Here is a 26599-nt window from a genome sequence, read left to right on the forward strand (position 1 = left end):
GGGTGCTTGTAGCCGTCCTGGCTGGCTGGGGAACAGGCACTGAGGGCCTGGGCTGAACTCTGAACTCTTCTGTCTGGCTTTCTTAGGAGAGAGAGGTCGAAGGTGCCGTACATTGTACGGCAGTGCGTGGAGGAGATCGAGCGGCGTGGGATGGAGGAGGTGGGGATCTACCGCGTCTCTGGGGTTGCAACCGACATCCAGGCTTTGAAAGCTGCCTTTGATGTCAGTAAGTATTTGTGTCTGATGTTTCCTTTGCTCTGTGAGAACCTGCCTGAGCGCCCTGTCAGGTGGCTGTGCTATTTTTAATGTTATGTTGCCCAAGAAGCGTTAAGAAGTAGAGATTCTCACTCAAGGAAAATAATTTTATCCCTGGCTGCATATTTTATTAATATTCTTCAGCTGCTGACATAACAGAAGGCACACAACAGGATGGATCCTTGCACCAAAGCATGCTTTTTTTTTCTTCCCATGACATCATGGGTTTACCCGCCTTGCCAAATCTCTGTAAATGGCAGACACCTTTCTTGGGGGAAACATCACCAATCAGAAGTCATAATTTTCTCTCTGTTGTGAGGTGTCCAGATTAATAGAAATCCTTAAAATAAAGAACGTTTTGTGAAAACCGATGTTCCTTAGAACTAGTAAGGGTATTCATGAAGCTGGGGTTGGGTGGTCAGGGCTTCTCTCCCTAACTCCATCTGGACTGATGTGCACAGCCTCAGAAAATTAGATCACTTTGAGCAACCCTTGCAAAGCTCTCTTTGATCTTGAGCAGAAAAAGGCTCCTTACTGGTGCTACATTTAAAAGTGTGGCCTGTATGTCCCAAAAGACACCTGAGATCAGGCAGGTGAAACATCTCCAAGTTGCTGAGGTACAAAAAGTGAGTTTCTACCCTACTTCCAGCTTCCACATGATGGTCCAAGAACTGTTCAAGCCACATAGGGCCTGTGCCAGACACCCAAATTCACCCTTCCTGCACTTTTCCTTCACTTTTTTAGTGAAATTTCCTTCTTGTGCTTTCTTTTCAATCACCCTAAGCTATCAAAAACCACTGATGAAATAGTGCTCTAGTGCAAGTAAGGGTCTTTCACAGTTTGAAAAACAACGTTTTTCATTTCTGTTAAATGCTGGCTTACACTGTTTTATGAAAGCAGTGCTGATCAATGCTTAGTTTAGGGAGAGGGGGTGGTTTTGTTGTTCTTAATAGTAAAAAACTGAAGTGTAAGCCCTGAATTACCTGTGTACTTTAGCTGCAGTCCATGGGGAGTTGAGAATCTCAGAATCTCTTATTCTAAGCTGTTAGAGGCAGGGAGTTGGAATAACAACTGCTGTCAGTAATAAAAGTTGAAATGTGTATACATACAGTCAAGTGGGGCTTGTTCAGATCCGGCCAGGGTTGCTGGCACAGCACAGCTAGCCCTGGGAGGGTGAGGTTCCCTGGCTTGATGTAAAGCAATGAAGTGTTTGCAATCATTTGTGCAGCACTTCTCAGCTGGAAGGTTGCTCATTTAATCTGGAGAAATGTAAACAGGAAAACTCCCAGCTATTTGGACAGAGATAAAAGATAAACAGACCCAAAGCAAGGAAAAGAAGGAATGCAAGGCCAGGAGTTCCTTTACCTTGCCTCTGCTCTCCCCTCTTTCAGATAACAAGGATGTGTCAGTGATGATGAGTGAGATGGACGTTAATGCCATTGCAGGCACCCTCAAACTGTACTTCCGGGAGCTGCCGGAACCCCTCTTCACAGACGAGCTGTATCCCAACTTTGCTGAAGGCATTGGTAGGTGCCACACAAGGAACCCTTGATAATGGAAACTCTTCCATAGGTAGCTGCTCTTAAAGCAACATAAACCCTATATTTATAGTGTTGGACAGAAGCCTGGAACAAGTTGTGAGGGGAGTGGAATGGAGCTCAGAATGGAGCGTTGGAATGACATCACCTTGCCACGTGGTGGAATATGGGCACTTGCCATGCTGCTCTGCAAGCTGCAAAAGCCCAGGTTTCTGAAGGATAGGGTCAGGACAGAATGCCAGCCTACCTGCTGGGGCTGTACACACTGACTGCCCAGGCAGGCTTCAGGGAAGCCCCCTTTGGAGGGAAGGGCAGATATAGACCTCATCTTATCTTGATGCAGAGAAAAACATCAATGATTGAAAGTCTCAAAGCACTTGAACTGCTTGAGAGAAAAGGATTCTTAATGCATTTGTGAAATAAAGGAACAAGATGCTGTGGGGTATTGATGTGCAACTCTGACCTTCCAGCCTATGATGATGTAATCACAGTCCTTTTGGGACCATCTGTATTGGCTGTTCTGGGGCATGGCTCAGTCAGATTCACGCTTGCTGCCTGTGGTGATGTTTCGTTCTCTGTCTTGTAGCACTTTCAGATCCTGTTGCAAAGGAGAGCTGTATGTTGAATCTGTTGCTGTCACTTCCAGAACCCAACCTTGTGACATTCCTTTTCCTTCTGGACCATTTAAAAAGGTAATATGTGGTTCCTTGGGAAATGCATTTAATGTGTAAAGCATCGCTATTTTGAAAAGTGGAGCCTTTTCTTTAAATGCCTGCTGAATCACATAAATGAAGAAGTATTTGCTGATCTGCTGTGAATGCTCATCAGATAATTATTGTCTCATACTCACTTAGTGAGGCAGTAAATCCTGAATTCCATTCCCACTCATACTGAAAAAGGATTAGAACTGGAGGAAAGGAGTAACAGAAGAGTCAGGGCTTATCTATGGCAAATGCAGATTCCTGCTGCAATGTCACTGAGACTGTACCTGCATCTGGATAAACAGACCAGGAAAGGTTTTTGTATAAACCATGAAGCTTTGGCCATATTTAAGATCTAGGGAGCCCTGTCTCAGAAGGTGTCTGAAATCCAGTATGATCTATTTTTAAAATTCCAGCACTTTGCTTAACTGCAGTTGTCAGTTCCTTTTTTAGTCAAGTCTTTCTGATTTTGTCTATGTCTTTGTAATATGATTGTAACTGGGAAGAAATATTTCCATGCTTTTGCTATTAATGCATTAAGCTGGCTTAATGCTTGCCCAATGTGTTGATTTGCCTAAGTATGTTGTACATGCCAGAGACTGTCCCTGGAGACATGAAAGATCATCTTGTGATTGAGATTCTGGATTAAAATCCAGGAAATCTGGGCTTTACCTGTGTTTCTGCTGCAGGCTTTTCTGCCCTTGGGAAAATTTTTTAAACTTTGTGCCTCAGTTTCTCATTTATAAAACTCAGATGTTTATAAAGGTCTGCCTTGTGCATTGTTTCTTCTCCCAGGGTTGCTGAGAGGGAAAGTGTGAACAAGATGTCCCTGCATAATCTTGCCACTGTCTTTGGACCAACACTGCTCAGACCTTCGGAGAAGGACAGTAAAATCCCTGCTAACCCAACCCAGCCCATCACAATGACTGACAGCTGGTCACTAGAAGTCATGTCCCAGGTAAAATCCTGAATGTGCCATTGCATCTCGTGGAGACACTTTCTGGGAAAGTGCAGTCCTGTGGCAGGCCTGGCTCAGCTATCCCACTGGGTTTTCATGGTAGTTTTTTTAATAAACATAAAACAACTTTTGCCCTCACACAGACATTTTAGACTGACTGTAGCACAGTGTTCCTTCAGGCAGGTCAGTTTGCATCTGTACAAATACAGCTTTTCATGAAGGAATGTCTGTATGTGTGCATCCTGTGTTTGTTTGTGCATGGGAAGTTTTTGGGAAGCTGTGTCCCAGCACCATGCTGCTGGCCTGGGGTAAAAGAATTGGCAGTGTTTCCACAATGCTCCTCGGCATTTAAACCACCTTCACTGATGCACAACAAAATGCTTTGGCCACTGTGGCCTTTGAAGGCGATGCAGAGGGTTGGAGCACAGAGCCTGTGTCACTGGGTCAGACTGGTTTATATGTTCTCTGTTGAGTAATGGCAAATTCTAGATTTAATTTTTTCAGTGCTGGAACACCAGCACCATTGTTCCACCTGGAATCTAAAAAGAGTGTCTCTGAAGCACTGCAAGTTTTACTATTTCTACTGCTGTTATACAGTGTATTAAATCATAGCTGCTAGATGTTCCCTGAGAGAGCTGTATCACCAGCTCTCACATAGCCAGGATGAGAATGAGTTCTTGCAGGGCTTTAGTATTACCTTGTAGTTTCTCTTTCCAGGTTCAAGTTCTTCTGTACTTCCTGCAGCTAGAGACTATCCCTACCCCGGACAGCAAGAGGCAAAGCATTCTCTTTTCCACAGAGGTGTAGGTGCCTGCGGTACCAAGAGGACACAAACTGCTTTTGGCATAACCCTGTCACTCCTGGGAAAAAGATGACTGGTGTTTCCTCAGACTGGCCTGTTCCTGTGCCAGGGAATTCCAGCCCTCAGAGCTTCTGCTGTTTGTTAACCAGAGACAAGCTGGAGAGAATGGAGAAAAACCTCTCCTTGTGCTGTAGAACCAGAACTAACCGGAGATAGAGCTGTGCGGAATCTCCACTAGAAGGAGCAATAGACACTTGGATGAATGCGCACGGAGCGTGGCAATTATTCTTGTTGGGATTGTGACAGAAAGTATTCCTCATTTTATGGATTTAATTTATCATAAAGAAACTTCAAGATTTCTACTGGACCACTTGATAGGACACCCCTTTTTGGGTGAGGGGGTGTTAAAGGATATATCACAACTGTGTCTTTAATAACTGCTGTTTTTCAAGTACTGTTCTAGACCACAAAAATAGCATTGCTTTGCAAGAGGAAGGAGAAGAGAAGGGTCTGGGATCTAAAATTCTCTCCACAGAAATTCAAGTCTTGAATATGGTTCTAAGGAAATCAAACAGTTTTACGTACAGCTAGAACTGTTGTCTGGTTGGGGGCTGGGTTTTTTTGGCTCACCCACCCTTTCCCATACAAATGTTTGTACACCCCAGGGAAGGAGATGCCCTGCTCTTGCTTACGTTGCACTTCTGATGGGTTTTGTTGGGTTGAGACAGACTCAATGAAATTAATTAAGTAAATACAGCAAATTAAAGAGAGGCAGGGAGGATAACAGTCAGTGATTCTGTTGTTTGTTTGCTTATAGAAGCAGGGGCAATATTATCCTAATAAATTCCTTAGACCCCACCAAACTTAGTGTAAATTAATTGGGAAGATTGTTAATTCCCAACACTCCAAAGAAAATATGTTATCTCTGCAAAAGTAATTGAAGAATTTGTGGATTAAAAAAAAAAAAAAAAAAAAATCAATGGCTCTCAGTTTGGCTGGCTGCTTACTCCAGACTTTTATCAGAACATCTTTTTTTTGATACTTGAATTTTTGGAGGCTTTGTACATTGTTTCTACAAGAGTCTTTTTCTGATAGATATAAACACTCTGAAAAAACACCAGAATGTACTTCATGGACAATCTAGCAAGTAGCATGCCTTGTGGATTCTCCAGAAATTCCAACTGTTTTAAATAAGAGCAGTGGAAAAATTTCTGTGGAACTCCATTTAGCAGTACAAAAGGTCTGGCCAAACACCAGTTTTGTATTTCCCTCCCTAAATCAGTTGGAGCTACAGGGGTGAAAAGGGCAGCAGTGTTTGTCCAGGGAATTGAAACTGCAGAATCTAATTGCTGGTATCCAGAGCCCAGATTCTGGCTCTGAAGCAGTTGTGCCAAACATCCTGCAGGTGGGAGCAATGCCATTTTCCTAAACTATTCCAGCCCCCGCTACTCCTACCCAGTTATGCAGCATCCATTTAATGGCATCTGTCCATCATCATCCCAGTGAGAAGAAAAGTATGGCTGGAAGACAAGGGAAGGAATCGGCACAAAAAGGGAAGGGAGGGAAAGATTTTGAAAGGTTGGTAGGGTCAGGTTGTCGACATCATTTGCAGGGAAATATGACACAGAAAGCGACCCCTCTTTGTGCTGAATTGCACATTTTCTGATGGGTGATCTACAAACTCTCAATTTAAAAAAAGAATTGCAAAGGAGTGTTTCAAGCAAATAGAAAAAATTAAAGGGAAATGATTTTGTAGTCACTGTAATTCTGACTGCTGCAGAATATTAGAAATTATTGTACTGTGAAGTTGCAAAATCAGAAAGGAAAAAATATAAATTTCAATTTTGTGAGTATATCAATATTTTGCATGCTTTGTAAGGATTCTTATAGGAATTTAACATTGCTTTAGTATCCCTCCCTCCTTAGGTCTGGGAGCAAACCTCTTTGTAATGTAATGTACAACTAGAAATTCCTTCTCTCTTGTATGTATTTCCATGACATTCCAACTTCTGAACCCGCAAAAAAGAAAAAAATGTCTGTAGTAGGACGTGCTGTTTGGGGGAGGGAGGGAATGAAGGCAAGGAAACTTGAAGGCTTAATATTTTGATTTTTTAAATTTTTTTTTTCATTTTTTGCCTGTTTGAAGGTAAAAATTAGTCACAATCCTGAAAAACATTAACGTGAGCCATGTTGTGCAGAGCAGTAAAACATTCTCTGGGTTTGTTTCTCTGTATTTGTTCTCCCTTTTCCCTAGCAGCTCTACAGCAATCCTTGCACTCCTGCCTGCTCCCACTCTGGGGGCATGGACCTGAGGCAGGAGCACTGCTGATGACCCCATGGAAAAGGGAAAATCCCCAAGCTACACCTGGTGCTGGGTGATAGCCTTTTCCTTTGGTGTTTGGAATCTGTGGCTGCTCCTTGCAGGTTGAAACTGGAAAGCAATACCACAATGACTGTGCCAATTTACTTTTGCCCAAGTTTTAAATTTTTATTTATATAGGAAGTTAGTTTTAATATTAAATTGCTATAGTGTGTAACCATGAGAAAATTGCTTTTGCTTTGGTTACTGTGACAGGTTGTTGCTGTCAGTCTCTCATTACAATGCTCAGTTCTAATGTAACATTATCTAACATGCAGGCATGTGGATCAAGGAAAAAAGTTAATTTAACTTAACCCGTTAATTATTTCTGTTAAGTATGAATATGTTTTCCCCAAAGCTGGTAATTTTGGGCTGGAAAAGATAGTGGATCGTATTGCTGATGATGAAATCATGGACTGATTTGGAATACGAGAATTGATTTCTTGAATTTCCTTTAATTTTGCAATTAAGTTTTTTTCAATAGTCTTATGTTTTCAGAAATTAAGTATTTCCAAAAAGCTTTTATGTTTTTTTCCCCTAGGATGTTGGTTGGGCTTTTTTGTTTGTTTGGAGGTTTTTTTGTGTTTTATTTTTACTTTTTTTTTTTTTAATAAGCCTTATCATACTTAAACAAAAAGGGAAATGCAAAACTTGGCTGTAGAGAAGGCCTTCCAATTTCTCCTCTTACACATTCCCTTGTGAGTTTTGTCAGAAAACTGAACTCTTTAATTTCTATGTTAAAAGATACAATATAAACAACACAAGAGCAAACTAGCGAAAAGTTACACTTTATGTGTGCACTGGGAGATTTTGCTCCTTCAGTTTCTACTGTTTTGGAGAGACTTTTCTACAAATGTCACTTTCAGGAACCGGAATCTGAAATGTTTAAATTTTCAGCTAAGGAAATTCAGGTGACTAGGATAGTCTGTGTCTCTCCAGACTAAAGAGGGGAATAAGGATCAGTTTCCTGGCATTTAGAAACTACCTTAAAATCCTCGTGGGTTTTTTAACACTGAATAGGTTTTTAAGTAAAATTTTAAAAGGTTAAGCAAATGAAGGGAAAAGTTTTCAAAGATGGAAAAGAAGTAACAGTTACTAGCTCAGAGTCAGCTTTGTGTTTGTGTATGCTTTGTCTGGGAGGGAAGTGTTGGAAACCAAATTGAAATACATCCATTCAAATGCTGCTGGTGTTCTTTATTCTTGCACATTTTTAACAAGTTGAGGTAGTAGCTAAGCTATTTCAGGCTGTATCTTAATGCTGCTATTTTTCAGTGTATCAGCTAAGGGCAAAATCCAGCAGTGTGGTGCCTGTCCTTGCCGGTGCCCACTGCCCGCCTCGGCTCTGCTGTCATCGCACGCACGCAGAATCTTCTGGCACCGCGTGGAGCCACATGGCTCTTGTGGTGTTGGCCATGAGGTGGTGGAACCACAGAGGATATTTATGGGAGGTGCAGGATTTTTATAGTTTATTCGTTTTACCTGTTTAAAACTGTTTTATGGTTGTTCCTGTTAGTTTTCTATGAGTTTGTTTAAACATGTGGACTATTCTTTAAGGCAGACGTGGATCTCCAGATTAGGTTGTCACCTGTGTAACACTGGAAGGCATCACAATGTGTTCATTTGCCTTAATGTGCCATTCTCTCAAGTGTGTATAAAATGTAAACTGACCAATGTGGTTTTAAAAATGTGTAAAGTCTGATGGCAAAAACTCAACCTTCTCTGATTCCTCACTAGGTAATCCTTCTGTTTCAGTGCTTGATCACCTACTGGGATAACTTTATTAGATGTGGCATTATTCTTATGGAAATTTTAGTATAAAGTGGGAAATGTTTTAAGAAAAAAAACTTCCCCTTTCTCTTTTTACCTTAATTCAAGATGACAGGGACTTGTAATAACAGAAGACAAATACATTTATGCAGGAACTTGGGGGGGATTTGCTTCTGTTCCTTGAAGAAGAAAAATCTGAAAGGGCAATCCCTAGATACAATCAAATTAATCAAATTCTTGGAGATAGTAATTTGTTTATGCCCTCTTAAATTTCTACTCCAGGGATGTTTTTCTTTGTAGTCTTTGCTAATATTGTCCTACTACTGTTAGTGAAAAATAAACATGGGACCATTCCCTTCCTTTAACAAAGGGCCTGTGCAACTGAGATACTGGAGCCTTGGACTAGTATTAGCAATTCTGCATTCTGACCTAGGATGAAATAAATGTTCATGTGTGTTCTATGAACTTTCTAATTGAAGAGAATTAAATCCATGGATTGCCCTTAAAATCAACAGAAGCTGTAAAGGAAGCACTTAGTAGACTATTCCTTAACAATCTTTAGGGAATAAAACCAACAAAAATGGAAAAGGGAAGTAAAATTAGGAATTGCTCAGGTCACATTGCCTGGGACTAGAATGAAGTTCTCATTTTGAGTTACAGAAGGTGGCTCATGCCCTAGATAACTGAGCAAAGGCTCTCTTGCCAGTAAATAAACATGAATATGGGAATGCCAGGAATTTAGCTACAGCAGCCTCACAGTTCTGATGTGCTGCAACCCCTCTTTCTTGCTCCTGAACATTAGTTCAGTGCTAAGAAAGCAAAGCTTATCACTTGCTCTCTACCTTTTGCCCGCTGAGGCAGCAGCCATAGTGCCTGTATATTAGCGTAGGTGAACCACCACCACAAGGAAGTAAAAAGCTCCTAGAACCACAAACCTGGTCTGTTGTTTAAGCTAGAAGTCTGTTTTTGGGCTGCAAGGATAAAATGCCACAACAGCTGTAATGACAAAATGGTTGGGGCAGTAGGACCAAAGCAAACCTGAGTGTATGTGTCATCTTGATTCTCCTCCTTCCGTGACCGTATCATTAGATTTATGCCTCTCGGGTCAAGCAAATTCATAAATGCTCTTGTTAAGAATTAGAAAATTATTAAATTGCCTAGTTTGCCTCCACTGTTGATTCTCTTTGTGTTACCATCTTACAGTGACATCGCTGGAGACCACTGCAAAACGTGCAGCAGTTTCTACACAATTTTTTTCCTCCTGCCATGTTTCATCTCACAATAAGACAGACCCCTCCTTTTCCAACAGAACCACTTCACATCATTCTGCATTATAGCAACTACCACACCAAGAGGTTCAGTTTGTAGCAGAGCTACAGAGCAGAGCCCTGGAGATAATTAAAGTATTTCCAGTCTTCTTGTGCAGAGTGGGACAGGTACTGCTAAAGTTCTAGGCTCACACAGGGCTGTGTTGTGAGCTAAGTAAAATTCTATTATTTACAGCATTTCATGCATATTTGGGAATTAATATGATTACAGAGTGCCCAAGCCTAGCAGAAGTGTTTGCTCTACTGCTTTGTCTTAATCACAATCATGTTCAGATCCTCTTGTCAAAAATGGTTCACCAGAATAGAAAAAAGTGTATTTTGCGCTAGAGCTTTTGCTTGTGTAACTGCTGTGGTCTTTTCCCCAGTGGTAGGATGTTCTGAGAATCTAAGACTGTTTCTCTAATCTGTGGAATGATTTATACCACATGTCATTCTATATCCCTGTGGATGTACAAAAGGGCAGGTTTGTGTACAAAACAGCTTCCTGCCTGGAAGGAGACTCCAGCAGCTTCCTGGAGATGCCCACTCAAGTGAAGATCCAGCCCACCAGTGAGCAAAGGCCTTGCTGCTGCTTGGGTGCTCCCATCTCCCCTGAGGCAGTTTGAGAGGCTCAGAAGGCAGTTGTGAGTTCCTTCTTACTGCACCCAACCAAGTGATCAAATATTGATCTAGAGTAGCTCAAACTTCCTCTATTTTAGTCCCATTTTGGGAGAAACAGGGACTATGCTAATTTGGGATTATACAAATAGCTGAAAACTAATCTGTATCTAAACCCTATTTCATATATAGTAGAAGGTAATGTAAAAGCTGCCATAGCAAAAGGTCACTTCTCCACAGGAGCCTGTTCTACTCCCTGCCTTCTTTACTGCTTCTCACAGTCTAAAAGAAATCTTGTCTTGGGATTCACAGTCACATACAAAACTTGCAGAATCCTGGATAAAACTTAGCTATGCAGGGACCAATGTTTCAGGAGTACTAAAAGTGATTACCAAGGTAGCAAAAAGAGGGTAAGGAATTATTGTGTTGGGATAACTGAAAAGCATCACAATGAAACAGTGAATTTAAAAATGATGTCACAGCAGGACACTGAAATGTTGTCCTTTCTGTGTCTGTCCAGCAAAAAAAAAAAAAAACCTCAGCCTTCTCTTGCCTATGTAAGTTGTGTAGTTTGTTCTTATCTCTAGTATTATAAGTGTTTATAATCCATGAAGAATTCCAAGGAAAGGAGTTAAGACTATTTATTTAAATATAAATACAATTAAATTATGTAATTAGTCCTAAATTATCAGATGTAGAAGACAAACAACTTGTTATTGTTTGGATAATTTTGGGTTTCATCAGAGAGAATACTGTTGGCATTATTTTAAACACTACCATGTTAGGGAGTCAGTTTTTGACATTTTATCCTGCTGTTGCTAGTGCTTCAGTATCTCATAGTGCTCTGTTTTGGGGAAAGAAAACCTAATCCTAATAGTTTAATACTGAAAAGTGTTGAAAGCATACTGCTAAATGTCTCCCAGTTTAGGCCCAAAAAGAAGGGGAAAGGGGAAAATTGTCATTCTGGATTTTATTTTTTTTTTTAACTTTTTGAGAAAAGTGGTATGAAAAAGGGATCCAAAAACTGTATTTGGGGGAAAAATGTCTTAAGGCATTTGTAGCCTTTCTTTGTACACAATGTTAAATAAAATCTCCTGTATCTATGTTGTCAGGTTCTTTTGGTCTTATTTAAATAAAAGTGAGCCAACATTACTCTGAATGTGTGAATTGCATTCAGCTGAGTTTGCTGGGGGTATGGAATTTAACACTGCTGTTTCAAAATAAAAGCTGTTTCTTGTTTTACAAGGTAAAAGCTGTATCACCTAAAATCTAGAGGTTAATACAGAGAACTAAACTAGAACAACTTTAATGTGTGGAAATAGTTTACACGGAAGGTAGAGAAATAGCTAAGCAACCCAGTCCATGTTCAGATCTGTATGAATCCTTTTGTAGGAGTTCGGCTTCAAAACCCAGCCCGTCTCAGACTTTGTCAATTTTACATTTGTGTGCAGAGCACTTGAACTGTAGTCAGTATTTGCTAAGAAATCAGCTCTGGCCTCTAGTTCTTCAAACACTGCATGAAATTAGTGGGATTTTGTAGGAATCAGTGTGGAAGCTGAATCAGTTATTTAAATCAAGTTAACATGGTGCTTTATTTAAATATTGCTTAAACTATTAATGTAATTAAAGTACATTTATGTTTGAATATAGTCCAATTTAATATAATATATATAAACCTTTCTACAATAAAAAGATACCTGCTTGAAAGCTCTCTAGCCGATTTCATTAAGTGTGGATCACAAACATGACAGGACTGCATTTCAATGGCAGAAGTAGGTAAAATGTAACTGACTGCAGTGTTTGGAACTACACTGAGCATCATACTTACCCCTGAACTGGGCAAAGAAGGGGAAACTCAATGACTATTACTAATACTTCCGACCAGTGGTGTGGCTGTATAATATAAAATTGTTTTCCAATAGCTTCAATGTGGAATTCTTCTGCCAAATGGTTCTCCCTCTCCCAGAAAGTGAACCCTTGAAGTGCAACCACATGGAACAGCAGCCCCTGGATGAGCCTGGAAGGGATTGTGTCCTGCACCAGGCACTCTGCCCCTGTGCACAACCACGCTCCTACCATGTCCAGCTCTCTGCTGACTGCCAGCCTGGAGCTTCTCAGCCACTTCTGCTTTTCCCTGACTGAAGGCCCCAGGTGAGCAGAGCTGCCCTGGACTGGAGGCGAGCTGTGGCGTGCAGGCCTGTGCAAAGCAGCCCGCACACACCTGCGGCGCTTGGAATGAGAGGGAGCAAACAAAACCTAAGGCTGGAGCAGCATGAGAAAGACCATGAATATAATACCCATGGATATTCTGTGCAAATTGCTCCACCTGAGCAGGTGTCTTTCCATTTTCCAGGCAGCCCTGAGGCTCGGACAGGCTGCTCTGGGGCAGCAGCTCCCCTGAGGCCCTCAGGATACAGATGTCAGTGTGAGGCAGGATCAGCCATCCCTGCCTGACTCCAGAGAGACATTTGTCTGCTCTTTGTTAGAAGCCTCCAGTTATGGAGATTCTGTAATCCTCTGGGGCAATCTAACTCAGAGCGTAACCACAATGAGAAAGCTTTCCTAGCAGACAGCTGAACCACTCGCACACATTACAGCACATAATACTGCAATTTTACTCATTTTTTTCAGCGTCTTTTTAAGTTCCAGAACCAAGATCCAAGGCATATGCACCGTCAGCTAGCAGCTTGTTCGTTAATTCACTGAGCTGAGTGACTACTTCCTGCTGCAAAACAGAAAGCTGAGCCCTTTATGGGCTACTGTGAGAAATACATTGCACAAAACAACTGCAGTCATTTTTCACATCCTTAATACAGAAGTAGTGCCACTGAAATGCCATTTTTTAGCTGATAACTTAAAACTCAGTCCAAAGGTGGAAACACAGGACAACATTTTGCTGAAGGTATCATGGATCAGAAAATCTAGCAGAATGACACTGGTCATATTGTGAAAATAAACATCAGGATTATTACTTAAGCATAAAGCAGCATTTCACTGTCAAATGAGTACACCATGTCTGTGCAGCTGTCTGCCAGGGGAATCCCCACCAGGTAGGAACAGGCAGAGTGACAGAGAAAGTGACAGGGAAGGATATCTCAGTGAAATGCCTTTGTAAGACACATAAACAGAAACATTTTCCCACCATGTAAATCAAACTATGTTGCAATCTCTGGCAGCATACATCCTGTCAGTTTTAAAGGCAATTCTGACGTCATAGAGATGTCATTTACTTAGATTTATAATATTAAAAATTTAACTTCACCAAAGATAATGAGGGGACTGTAAGTCATACTTGCCCTACCAGTCTGCAGCCTACAAATTCCATATTCCTGTGAATTCTGTTCTTCTGAATTCAGAAGGAATTCAAGGGAGAACATGCAACTCAATCTTACACTTGAAATGTTTCTTTTGCTAAAACAGCTGAGTTGCTGTTGGGAGAGAAGCTTTAACCTAAACAGAGGGGAAACTTTTACAGGGATGTGTCAAATCAGCACATTTTTTTCATTACTGTATTTGTAGCACTTCCCAGCCAGTGCCTGTAAATACAAACTCTGCTATACCTCCCACCAACGCACCCACGCTGCAATTTGGGTTTATTAACTTCAGTTGCTGGTTATTCATGACAAGTCAAACATTCTGCACTGTGATGGGCTACAAAGCTGAGCTTAGTTTAGAGCATTTGAAGGCAGCTCAGACTCTGAAAGCTTGTGTGCACATGAGTTCTTGTAACCTAAGAAGACAAAGCTATTTCCTACCACAATGTGCTGGTTTTGGCAGGGGTAGAGTTAATTTTCTTCAAGGTGGCTAGTATGGGATATGTTTTGGGTTTGTGCTGAACACGGGGAAGAAAACTCTAGCCCATTTAAGCCACGACACACATTTAAACATCTACTTCTCACTCGAATGAAAAGCTGCAATTATAGATCTGGACAGTAAGGCACACGTTTAGAAGACCCACAGCCCCCTCACTCACACTTACGTTGCCTGCCCTGTGCACACTTGGTGCCAGAGCTTAAAATATGCATGTTTATTCCCCCACCCCAAAAAAATCCCACAAAATAATTGATTTTTTCACCAGTCCCAGCTGCGGCCCTGGGCCGGGGCTGTTGCCGCCCTCCCGCCCTCAGACGGGCAACGAAGTTGGGGAAGGGTCTGGAGCACAAGCGTGGTGAGGAGCGGCTGAGGGAGCTGGGGGGGTTCGGCGTGGAGGAGGCTCAGGAGGGATCTGCTCCCAGGGAACAAGGGACAGGATAAGAGGAAACGGCCTCAAGCTGTGCCAGGGGAGATTCAGGTTGGACACGAGGAGTAATTTCTCCACAGAACGGGTGATCAGACATCGGAACGGGCTGCCCAGGGAGGCGATGGAGTCATCGTGCCGGAAGGTGTTTAAGGAAAGACTGGACGTGGCGCTCAGTTCACTGCCATGTTCTAGACGACACGGTGGTGTAAGATCACAGGTCGGCCCCAACCACCTCAGAGCTCTTTTCCTACCTAACAGATTCCAGTCCCCCGTGTTTCTGTGACCCAGGTCCGGAGCAGCCCCGCCCTGACGGAGGCACCGCCCCGCGCACGCGCCACCCGTGGCCGCGCCCCGCCCTTTCCCCCTCACGGCCCCCGGGCGCGTGCGCGGTACCGCCAAGGGGCGGGGCGGAGGCGGGCGGAGGGGTCCGTGCTGTGCGCGCCCCCCCCCTCCCGCCGGCCCGGCCCGCGCGGCGCCCCCGGACCCGGGGCTGCGAAGCAGCGGGAAGGAGGCGGCGGCTGCCCCGGTAAGCGCCAAGCGCCGGCGGGCATAGCCCGGCCCCGACCCCTGCCCGTCTGCCCACCGGGGGGTCGCCCGCGGCCGCGCAGGCTCCGGCAGGGCCTGTGTCCCGCGCCCTGGCCGCAGCGCCTCACGGCCGCGGGGAGCCCTGGGCTCGGCCCCTCATCACCGCCGCCCCCCGAGGGGCCGCACTATCACCCCGCGGCGGTGACACCGCCCCGCGCCCTCCTCGGGTACCCCCGCGGCACCCTCCACCCGCCCTGCCGCGTCCTCCCTGTCACCCACCTCGCGATGACCCTGCGGGAGCGCCGCGGGGCGCGGGGCAGGCGGTGAGGGAATGGAGCGTCCGCCGGTCCCGGCTGGCGGGGAGGCGCAGGTTGGCCCGCGTTTGCATCCCGCGGTGGAATCATTCGCTTCACGCTGCTGGCTGGTGTCTGTGAGAGGGATGGTGGGTGTGTGTGCAGCTCCCTGAGGAGAAACGCGGAGTGCCCGCGTTCAGCATCTTTCTAGCTGGGTTTTGGTGTGTTTGGGAGCACCTTTGTCTGGATTCTGGTCTCATGCTTTTCTGGAGCGCGGTTTTTCTGCCTTTTTATAGCTGAAAGAGCCTCTTAAGTTCCAGTTTTGTGCCTGCAGTCTGCCATCCTGTGCCTCACAGTATTTCAGCTTCCAAGTCTGTCATGACCTGGTATTACCAGTGATGTAGGAAGGCAGGTTCCTATAGCTGGGCCAAAACCAGTCACCAGCCTATTCTGAGAGGTTCTGTACGCTGTGTCCTCAGAGAGAAAAACACTGCAGTGCTGATGCTCAGCAAACTGCACCCTTCTCTCCACAACAGCATCTCACTGTCTGTGATTGCATGAAGTGTTTGTCTGTGCTGGGGTCTGGAAAACACAGCTCTCTTGTCGCAGAAAATGTGTCATGTAAGTGGTTCTGCTGGGTGAAAAAAGCTCTAAGAAGCCACGGGTTCTGTTGAAGGGCATAGTCTGTGTTAGTTCTGTTCACCCCAAAAGCAAACATAAGCCTTCTGGAGCTGCTTCCTGCTTCATTAGTGGTGTGGACTTTGGCTGCTGAAAGATAGGCAAATTAAAGCCAGTGTCTGCTTTTAACACTGTGGATCACAATATAGTGCTGCAGTACAGTAGCTCAGAAGTACAGTTTCTTCTCCGTCTCCAGCCTAGTTGAGTGTTGTTAGGTAGTTGTTAACCAAAATGAAAATAGAAGGTCATTGTAAATAGTCCGAGATTAAAACTGGGAAACTGAGATGGGAGTAGTCTCATGTTTCTTGTAACACTGCCACTTCACTTTCAGCTAATGGAAAAGCCAGATTCCAGGCTGGTAAACTAGGTGAAGTAAAGAAAAACCCCCTTGATTTCTCAGATGTTTTTGTGTGGCTGAGGATACTTGTCTTTTTCTTTCTTTAATGAATACAATACATAATTGGGAACAAAACGTCTCAAATCTTTTTAACGTATTTTTCTATTTCTGTCAAATGAAGGGCCATCTAGTTAGAGAATGCAGCCCATATTTTCCCAATTATTTCATCTGCTCTAGCTAATTGTTGACATGTGTTTTAGTGTGATCATTGGTAAAGATCTGTCTTCTCTCTTTGCTTGTATGAGGGATTGTTTTATTAAAGTCTGATGATGGTGGAACATCACAGTGGGAAAACAGTCTGTGCAGGGATTTCCAGGTGTCATGGACTATACCTTGAGGCTCCAGGGTATTTTCCCTTTCCCTCTGTGCTCGAGGGTGGTGTGATCTCAGTGGCCTTCCAGGCATCTGCCAAAAGTGTCTTCTGCAGCAGGTTGGAGCAAAGGTTTTCCTTAATGGAGAGTGTGTCCATAGTAGCAAATCAAAGACAACTTGGGTGTTAGGCTGAGGTCTGGCACATGATTTCCACATCGTTGCCAGCATGGACATTGGCACGGCTTGCTTGAGCCAGCTGGCATTTCCCTGAGCCATACCTGGACATCATTTAAAGGTGGCAAAGGCCAGGTCTAAAACTTGTTGAGTTTTAGAAGTTTCTGTCTAAGCACATGTTGGGATATTTTTATGCTGCAAAGATTTAATTGTACAAAATAAATGTGAGGTACAGTCAACATTTTATATAGGAATAGATATATACTTAGAAGTAACATTTTGAAGTCAAACTAATTTGTGTCGTTTTTGCTTTACTGTTGGTATGAAAGAGGAAAGTAGATTCTCTGTAGGTGGAGGCTACGGAAACTCCTTAAGAGATTTTTCACTAACGTAATTCAGAAGTTCTTTTTGGCCTTGTGATGTTGGAGCCTGTCTTGCCAACAAGGATCCAGTCCTAGAAGTGTGTAATGCTATTAATGGGACTGAATCACTATTGCTCCTTGGGAAAAACAGCATAAGAAATGTCGGGCTTGTACTTCCTGGCTTAAAAAAATCACCCCATTTTGTCTTATTTTCGGTCTTTATACTGAAAAAGGGAGAAAAAGCAAGTGTTGGAAGCTGATTTATGTACATAATGGTATCCTTACATGACTAGTTACAAGGAACCTATTACTTGTTTCTTTTGAGCTTATTCCAACCGAAGTGATCAGAGAAGCCACCATTTGGGGCACTTAGCAATAGTGCAGCCTGGAAGTAATCACAGGATACTATCTTTAAACATAAATAATTCATTAGTAGCGTTTTCACACGTACATGCATGATTTTCTTTGGGAAAGAGGACTTTACTGTGAAGGTGCTACAACTTTTGGTCTTTGTAACTGTCTTGGGGTACTTCAGTTTTGCAAAGAACTGACACTATGTTGCAAACCAGTGGCAGAACTAGTAGCTTCCCAAATTGCAAGCAAGAGTAATACCAGAAAAAATTCTAAAGTTAGGTGAAAGGAGACTTTTTGAAAGGGTTCAATCTGCAAGGTTTCAGTACCAAAAAGAGAGGAAAAAAAGTAGAATTAGTCATTTGTTGCATATTAAATGGTTGTGAAGCCACGAAGGCAAAATTTCAGAAGAGTAAATAACAAGTTTTTACTTACTTCAAGACTTGGTTTGGCATTTTTGAAAGATAAGTTTTGCATCAATTTTATTTTCCATCACTGTTTGCCAGAATGGAGCCAAGAGCCAAGCTAATGATTGGCTGTAACTAATTGTTACATATGCAGTTTTATTCATGAAAAGAAACTGAGCACCTAACATGTAGTATTTAAATAATAGTAAAAAAGAGTTAAGGTAGAGTTGAAGTACTCGAGTGATGTATTTGATTACATCAGTCTGAAAGTATTTGTATTTTTTTGATGCTAAAAACATTTGCTTGACTTTGGTCATTTAGCCAATGTAGGATACACGTTCTTCACAGGTACATGCAGTGAGTGAGGGCTTTCTGTGGGGTCTGTGTTTGGGGAGGTGGGTGGAAAGCATGACCAAGAGGCTGGCGTTCTTACCACTCCTTGAAACTTTGTGTTCTTCTTAATACATTTCTATGTATGTTCTTAATTAAAAGCACACAGTGGTTTTGGCAGATGGAGCCTTCTTGAAGCTTCAGCTGCAGAATTTCCTTGCTGTGTGAGGGTTGGTGCTGGAGAGGCTCCTTCAACATATTTCACTGTTCATTGCTAGAATGTTGGCTGTCTTTGTATGGACAGATCTTAAGTGACACGGGCAAGTTTATAAAAATGATCTACTAGAGCTTGACTTTCACTGTTTAGGCAAAGGATTTAAAATTTTTTTTGCTTTTTACTGAGCTGCCAGGTTATATGGAACTAAAAGTTTATTTAGCAAAATAAATTACACCGAGGGTGTGCATTTAAAGTAGCATCTGTTGTGCAGTGTTTTTTCAGACAATGGTCTTGCCTGTTTCAATTTGCTCTTCCCTAAGAAGTAACCAGCAGTTTAAATAGTTAATGGCAAATACTTCCTTCAAGTCCCTAAAGGAATACAGGCTTTTCTGAAGGAAAAAAGAAAAATTAAAGCTACTTTTATAGACATGATTCCTTCCACAAATCTGAGTAACTCTGTATACTTGAAGTTTTAGTTTTGTTTTTATTTCTTTCTGTGACAAAAAAAAAAAAGAACCTTCTTTCCTGTCATTGACAGAACCATGCAAAGCTACTTTATATGTGCACTTGCTTATATGAGATGGACAATTAGTGTCTCTTTTGAAAATGATGAAATTCATAAATACATACAGTTGCTGGTAGTTGTTGTCATCAAATTATTCTTGATTTAGGATTTGTAAATATGACATACATCCTTGAATGTGGCAGTATCATTGGATTTGACTATACTGAGAACATTTCATTGAGAATTAACATGTTAAAACAAAAACTTTGTAACACAAGCTTTTCCCCCGTAACTGTTGCTGTTCTTTCTGTTTTATACAAAACTACAAGAAAGGGTTTCCTCACCCTGTAGCATGGGCATGCCTGTGACTTTGAAAAAGTTTAAAGGTGCCATCATGCTGTTCTCTGAAGGTTTTGATAGTTTGCAGGGATAGATATTACTGTAAACAGTGTAAATTCTGTTTGTGAAAACTCAGGAAAAATCGTAAAGACATTTTAAAGGGTATAGATCCAAGTGTGCACATGAAATTTCAATCTACTTCATTTCATATTCAGAACTACATTTACTATATTAAAAACATGAAATCATACAAATACTTGTTACAAAACTTATTGAAAGTTTCCTGAAAATCTTTCTAATATATACATCCGTAATAAATAAATAGTGTTTATCTACAGAAGAAAATTAAGTCTATCAGTTATGGACATTAGTGTTGTAATATAAAGGATATTTGAAGGAAAAGAAAAAGACTTCAGTATAGCCTTTTTTAATAGACTACATTTTTCTGGAGGAAAAGCTATTCTGAGGCCTTCAGTCACACATCAAAGGCTTGCCAGGAAACCTGGAGATACAGGAGCTTTTCAAAGAAATACTTTATATTTTTACAGTGGAAAGTGCACTTGGCATTCCATGGGGATATCAGCAGTTACATCAGTTAGGGATGTTGTATTGGGATTTTAGTGCTTTCCTAGGCTTTGTCCCATGTAGAATCCTGCATTGCTCCAACAACTAAACTGTCCCAGGGAACAGGAACTCCATAAACTGGCTGGTGATTCACCCTTTTCAGGAAAGCTTGGAATAAAATTTGGAAGAGAAATAGTCTTACCCTTTTCCCCTTGGGAAATAAAAAGTTGTCAGTAGATGGGAGCCTCTCCATCCTGTTGCAAGGACTTTTCTTCCATATGACTCAAATTTATGTCCTTGAGCTTCCACACCGGGTCAGGTAACTGCTCCTCCCTTAGTGATACCAGACTGTTTAGGAAGGATTTGCATGTGGCTCTGTCTCTTCTCTGTCTGCCAAGCCTGAAGGACTTTAAACTATGTAATGAGTGTGCTGTTGACAGATCTTGGAGGTGAGGGAAGATGTCGGCCGCTGCACAAATTCAAACCCATAGATAGCCAGGCTTCAGACCTCTTAGTGTCCTGTTTTGTCTTGTGTTGATTGCTTAAAAATAGCACAGGTCATTTGTGCCCTGGAATAGTGTGGCTTGGAAAGTGTTGGTGGTTTGGTGGGTGGCAGTAAGAGGTCCATTTAAAGCAGGACTGCTGCTGAATGTCCCATAGCCTGAAACTAAATTAAAACAACTTTGGGGCTACACTGTCTCTGAAAGAATGAGACTTCCTTCTTGTTCCCAGTACCACTGCTTCCTTTTCATAGTATCTAGCAATTATGAGGTGAGTCAGATCAGTCCTGATCTGTCTGAAAGACCAACTCATCAAAAATGAGCTGTGATCTCTAGAATGGAGAGAAGGGAGAAGACTGAGGAAGGGGGGGAACTGCCTCTTTAGGTGGCAGGGTATAATTAAATTATTTTCATGACTTAACTTAAGCAATCCCAGCAGGCACTTCCCACCCTCAGCCTTAGCAGGATTGACTTGTGCATGAGCCATTCCCATTCAGGCCATTCTCTTGGTGCATCTGAGACCAGGATGGTCCTTCTGGGGTTGGGAATTCCAGAGCTGTAAGCACCTGAGGCCTGGGAAGGTCCTCAGGGGATGCATCTCTTTATGCTTCTTCTGTTCTCTGGGACTTTTTTGTTGCAATGCCTTCAAGAATGTTGTCAGACCAGGCTGGTGGTGAAGTGGACATACTGAGCACCCAGTCACCTCCCAGTTCCAGAAGTCCCGGCAACAGAAAGTCCTCAAGCTGATAATTAATCAACTGCTGGTAAGAGCAGATCTATCATCATAACTATCCTAGTATCAGGATTTGGAGTGTTTGGATTTTGCATGAACTGAAGATCTGGTGGAGTGTTTTGGATGAACATGAGACTTAGTCAAAGTTAATCACTTCTCTTACGGGTTTTACCTGTAACTCACATGTGCTGGGAGCCACTGGTCTGCCTCCTGAAATGGTCCATTGCATGTCCTTTCTCTGTCCCCCTACCTGTGATGGAACCTGGCTGCTGCCTGCCTTACTCCTCCCTAGGAACTTGATGCAGCAGAAGCCTTTGCTGCAGTTGTTGATCAGAGTTCAGCTGACAACATTTACAGTGGACCGAAGGGAGGAGGTTACCACTGGTCACCTGCTCTAGGCAGCACTTTTGGGAACAGCTGTGCTCGAGAGAGAACATTGCAATGAAATGTTGTACACTGAGCGAGTCAGTTTGAAAGGGAAGAAAGCTGTTGTGTTGGTTGTACACTTTTTATTGTGCTATTCTACCAACTCCCCTGGTTTCAAAATTGACATAGCTGGTTTTGAAAATGCTGCCTGGCAGTGCCAGGAGAACCTCCACGTGTGTGTCAGTAGGACTTATGGCTGTAGGAATCACAGCAATTAACAGTGTAAGCATTCCACCAGTGGACTTTGTTTGTTGTGTGAGGAATACAGTATATACTTAAGATTATAGGACACTAAATACACCTTTGTAACTGAAAGGTTATTGATTTTTGGAATAACACTTGCTTTAGAGCATGCTTGGAATAACAGGTAAGAGCACTTCCAGTTAATGGAGTTAACTGATCAAGTATCACTTTTAGTTTGGTGTGGTTTGTACTTAAAGCTGGCCAGTCCTTTGGCTGGAAAAATGAGTGTGTTAATTTTTTTATTTTCCTGGAAAGCCAAAGTGTTACTGTAGGAGTTGGCTCTGTTTTATTGGAATATTAACCTAAGGGTTTTACAGGGAAGGTTGATATTTCTGATGTTTGTTCAAGCATGTAAAATCTGACATAGAAGTGTAACTAAATTACCTATATTTTCAACACCAATGAAACAAACCCTACTTAATAGTGATGTGGATGGTGTTTTGATCTGTAGTGTGAGCAGCTGTAGTTAATGGGAATGCTAAGGGTACTGAGCCTACATAGAATATTTTTTAATTGGCTCAGTGATGGATACCAGTAAGGTATGGATTTACCTAGTCTGTTATTCTGTTTTTCAAAGCTATAATTTAAAAAAAGTCTTCTGAAGCTGCAGTCAGTGTAGAAGCTCATGCTGAGACCGAGTTATGTCAGTGCTCCCCTTCCCTGTGGAGCAGTTTCCCCGTGCTAGTTGATGAACAGTTGTTTTTTCTTTCCTTGGCAATGGTTTGAAATAGCAGTTGTTTGAAATAGGAGCTTGAAAACAAGGCTACATAATTTAATTTTGTTATGAAAAGGCTTTTAGAGCACAGTTTGTGAGTTCAGGAGTTCTGTAAATGTTCCTGTCACTTGTCTGGAATGTTAAGTATTGCAACGGTTACACATCACTCGCAGCAGCTACAGCTCTGAAGTTTTCTCCAAAGAAGGAGTAGAGAAATTGAGGTGTGTAATAGGCAATTCTGGCTCAAAGCTCTGGTCTTTCCTCTCTTCTGTTTGAGAGAAGTAGCAACAGCAAATGTGGCTTGAAAACAGTGGATGGATAGCATAACTTGAATGCAGAATTCCTATTTTTTAATTCCACAACTTGTAATGGAAAACTGTAAAGGCTCTTCAGAATTTTTAAGAGAGAAAGTAACAGAAAGGTCTTTCCTGTCTAAATGACTCCCTGCAGCTGTTGTTCCGGGAGCGCAGCCCTCTGTGCTCCATCTGTATTGCACTGCAATGCACAGTTGTGTATTTTCCTTGCAGCAGAAGAACAGAGCAGACACTGCCCACACTGGCATAGGGATCCAGCCCACCTGGAGTTCCATCCCGCCTGCAGCTGTGAGCAGATGCCTTAGGAAAAAACCCAACCCCAAAGTCTTCCCTCCCACCCTGACTGCTTTCCCACCCTACAATTAGTTTTGGCTCAGAGGGGTTTCTGAGCCCTTTGCACTCAGCTATTTAAGAGCCATTAGGAAATTTCTGTACCTTGTGCATGGCCAGTCTCCCTATCCCATCACACAATATACATTAAAAATGCAGCTCACTTTTTTAAATTTAGAACCTGGCTCTAAATTTGTTTGCTGGTCCTTAGTTTTAATATTGAAAGAGATGATTAACAGCCATTCCCAGTCTGCCTTCTCGATGCCATTCCAGATTTGATAGGCTCCCTGTGAGATATCTCATGGGAGCTATTATATACCTTTGATCTTATTTTTGCCCCTTGCTTGACCATTTTTAGATCTGTAAGAAAACTTTTTTTTGAAGTTGAGAGAAGAGCTGCACATAGCAATTAAAGTGTGGGTAGATGGGCAAAATATTGATTTGTTGAGTGTGATATTTGTGTTTTATGGTTCATTGTCTATTCCTTTCTTTAATAATTCCTGGAATTGCTTTGCTTTTTTCTCTTCCTTATTCCAAACACTGTACTGATAGTTTAACGAAGCTATGAATCAGAACACTGTAGTCTTGCTGAGCAATATTGATACACTGAGAGCACATTTATAGTTGAAGCTGAGGTTGCTTTTCCCCAAGAGATAGATGTGTTTGTGTTTACCGATATTTAATTTTATTTGCTGTTTCTATTGTCCAGTTAGTCTCATAAGAGTCTTTGTGATTCCATGGACTCTCCTGTTACCCTTGGTGTCTTAAATTACCTGCTAGCGCCAACAAACTTTCAAGTCACTAAAACTGATGTCTTGATCTTAAGCAATAAAAGAAATGCATTATTTGCTCTGGGCTTCTGGAATCCAGTGGTTTATATATCATGTTTTTGGAATTATTGAGCAAGAGACATTGTTGCAGAGTGCTTGTGCAGCTTGCAGGCTGAAAGTTATAAATGTAGAGAGATGTGTCTCTTTCTATATAGCTTATTTCATACTCCAGATATGAGGCTTTTTGGTGTCTGTGCTGTCTTTTCTGCAGAGACTTGGGAAAGTTCTGTATCTGTGTTTTACAGGGGGTTGATGAGGCTGTATTTTATAATCTCTTCGCTTTTCTGCCTTTTGGGACTTTATAAGTGACCTGAAAACGTCATTCCCTAATTATTTGGGCAAAGTTGTCAGCCTAAATATATCAAACACAAAGAATTTGCACAGATAGAGAGTGAAAGTGTACTGGCTGTATTGCTCTTAGACATGAGCAATTTCCCCTGTAACTTGGGTTATTGATTTTTCAAAAGTGCTCAGTATCCTCAGATTTGAAGGATCACTTGCTTCTACTTCTTGTGGTTTCTTAAAAGAAAATTCTAAGATTATTTATAATTTTCTTAATAATTTGCAATTTTTAGCAGGTAACACTGCTTAATGTCTCTTGATGCCTCGTATTTTCAACCAAGGGAAAAAAATACTTTTGTTGCTTGACCCTCTATTGTCTTCCAGGCACAGGAAGCTATATTTTGTACTCTTGTAACTGAGCTTTACTTTTTTGACAACAATATTAAATAATGGATGAGATTAAAATAATCACAGTAAGAAATCATACCCTCCCTGCCCTGCTTGAGTGCTCAGGGTTCTGAAGAGTAATGCTGAAAGCATTGTGTGTTGGCTGGGTGGATGTATCATATCAGTTTACAGTCAGGAGCAGAGCCATGCTATTGGGTAAAACAGTTTTAAATTATTATTTATGCAGTTGTGTTTGCAGCTGGTATAAAGTGCAGGACTGGTTTCACATGCCTCCACGGAGCAGGGAGAGCACACTCCTGAGCAAGGTTCTCCTGTTTCCTGTACTATGTGTGCTGTGGAAAGAGAGACAGCTGGGAAAGCATACAGGTTAGAGTGAATAGTTACATTTTAGTTTAGGAATGCAGTCTTTCTATCTGATATTTTGGCATTGTTTTGGCTTTTTTCCATTTTGATTAATTGATACTGTTTGTGCTATCATTAATCAAATATTTTCCAGTAATGTCTTGTGCCTGTTGATGAGTATTTTCTTTAGTAGTGGCTTTTTTTTTCTCCTTCCTTTTTTTTTTTTGAGGAGGGAAGAAGTGTATGTAAAGGGAAAGGAACTCTTCAGTAATTCCTTCTTTCTCCCTTGGGCAAAATATAAACTACAGTTTTATATGCAGTATTTTCTTTTTAAAACAATAGTGAAATAATATTTTAGTTCTCATTTGAATTGTTAGTGCTGTATGTTACTCTTCAGAAAGCTTTCTTTGGTTAGAGAGTGTTTCATTTCTTATTTTAAAATTAATTGTTGGGCAGAGACAAGATTATTGTTGTCCTAATACAGTTTCTTCCTAAGGAATGTAGTGGTGTTCTTTAGAAGCATAAAGGTAGTCTTTATCTGCAATACCTGCCTTTTGAGAAACTGGATGAAGTAGGGCTTTTCCTACTCCCAGTCCAACAATATTGATGTCTTCTGTTTTCAGTGCTGAAACCCCGTCTTCTTTTTCCTTCCTGGAGAAGGCAGGAGGGGAGCAATTGGCACAATGAGGACACAAATTCACTTTAGGAGTCTTAGTGAGCAGCTGCTTTTAAAACCTGTAATGCTAATTGATGTCTTGTTCTTACTTTGTGTGACCCGTTTGTATATTTTTCTCAGTTTTTAAACTAAAATGACATAAACTTCTTTCATTAGGAAAGTAACTACTTAGAGCTTAGTTTCTCTGGAATTAAAACAGGCACAGTGGTACCTAAACCTTCTTGTCCTCTATGTATCTTTAAAGTTTCTGGAAAGGTGGGTCTACCTTTGAGTTTCAGTGAATCAAAAATAGTGGTCTTGCGTGTCAAATTTATGGTTATTTTAAAATAATGCTGTGATGAAACATGAGGATTATACTTAGCTTACCTTGCTGAGCTTCGCTTGCTTCCATCACTGTGCTTTGTAGTTGCTGTTCTTGAAGCAAATACTGTGGCGTGTTTTCAGGAACACTTCTCATGGATGAGAAACATTTGAGTTCACAGGGTCTTGTCACTGCTGACCCCCTGAGATATACTGATAACAGTATAAATGGTTTGTTCTGTGAAAGTTAACATTAGCCTGCATTTCTTTCTGATGCCATCCATCCAGTGGGTTATGTTATTGTCTTACTTGCTGTAATAAACAGATCCAACTGTATTTACTGTGCATGCAAAGCTCATGTGTGCTGTGTCTGTCTTGGCAAGGTGTGTCAGGTCTGATGAATGTGCTCTGTAGACCTGAAAAATGTGCATTGCAAGTGGCCAGTGCTGGGTGTTTCCGTGCCAGCCAGAGCCACCGCTTTATTTACATTGCCAGGCAAGG

General features: G+C 41.8%; 2 protein-coding genes across 5 annotated transcripts in view; both read left to right on the plus strand.

Annotated features, from left to right (window-relative positions):
- Positions 1-5230, plus strand: part of BCR (BCR activator of RhoGEF and GTPase) — a 93434-nt gene extending 88204 nt beyond the window's left edge. For all 3 annotated transcript variants that reach the window (XM_048322751.1, XM_048322752.1, XM_048322753.1), the window contains 5 exons: positions 87-226; positions 1647-1781; positions 2380-2485; positions 3290-3452; positions 4170-5230. In XM_048322751.1, the coding sequence (XP_048178708.1) occupies positions 87-226; positions 1647-1781; positions 2380-2485; positions 3290-3452; positions 4170-4259 (634 nt within the window). In that variant the 3' untranslated portion in view covers positions 4260-5230. The remainder of the gene's footprint in view (positions 1-86; positions 227-1646; positions 1782-2379; positions 2486-3289; positions 3453-4169) is intronic.
- A 9729-nt stretch (positions 5231-14959) lies between these two features.
- Positions 14960-26599, plus strand: part of SPECC1L (sperm antigen with calponin homology and coiled-coil domains 1 like) — a 63539-nt gene continuing 51899 nt past the window's right edge. Inside the window, exon 1 of one of the 2 annotated variants that reach the window (XM_048322755.1) lies at positions 14960-15071. Coding sequence is in view for 1 of the 2 variants with exons in the window: in XM_048322754.1 (XP_048178711.1) it covers positions 25106-25146 (41 nt within the window). In the remaining variant the exon portion in view is untranslated. Of the gene's footprint in view, positions 15072-25055; positions 25147-26599 lie in introns of those variants that run through there. The other variant, XM_048322754.1, reaches the window with a different exon arrangement.

This window comes from Corvus hawaiiensis, chromosome 18, assembly GCF_020740725.1.
Source record: "Corvus hawaiiensis isolate bCorHaw1 chromosome 18, bCorHaw1.pri.cur, whole genome shotgun sequence".
Classification (NCBI taxonomy): domain Eukaryota; kingdom Metazoa; phylum Chordata; class Aves; order Passeriformes; family Corvidae; genus Corvus; species Corvus hawaiiensis.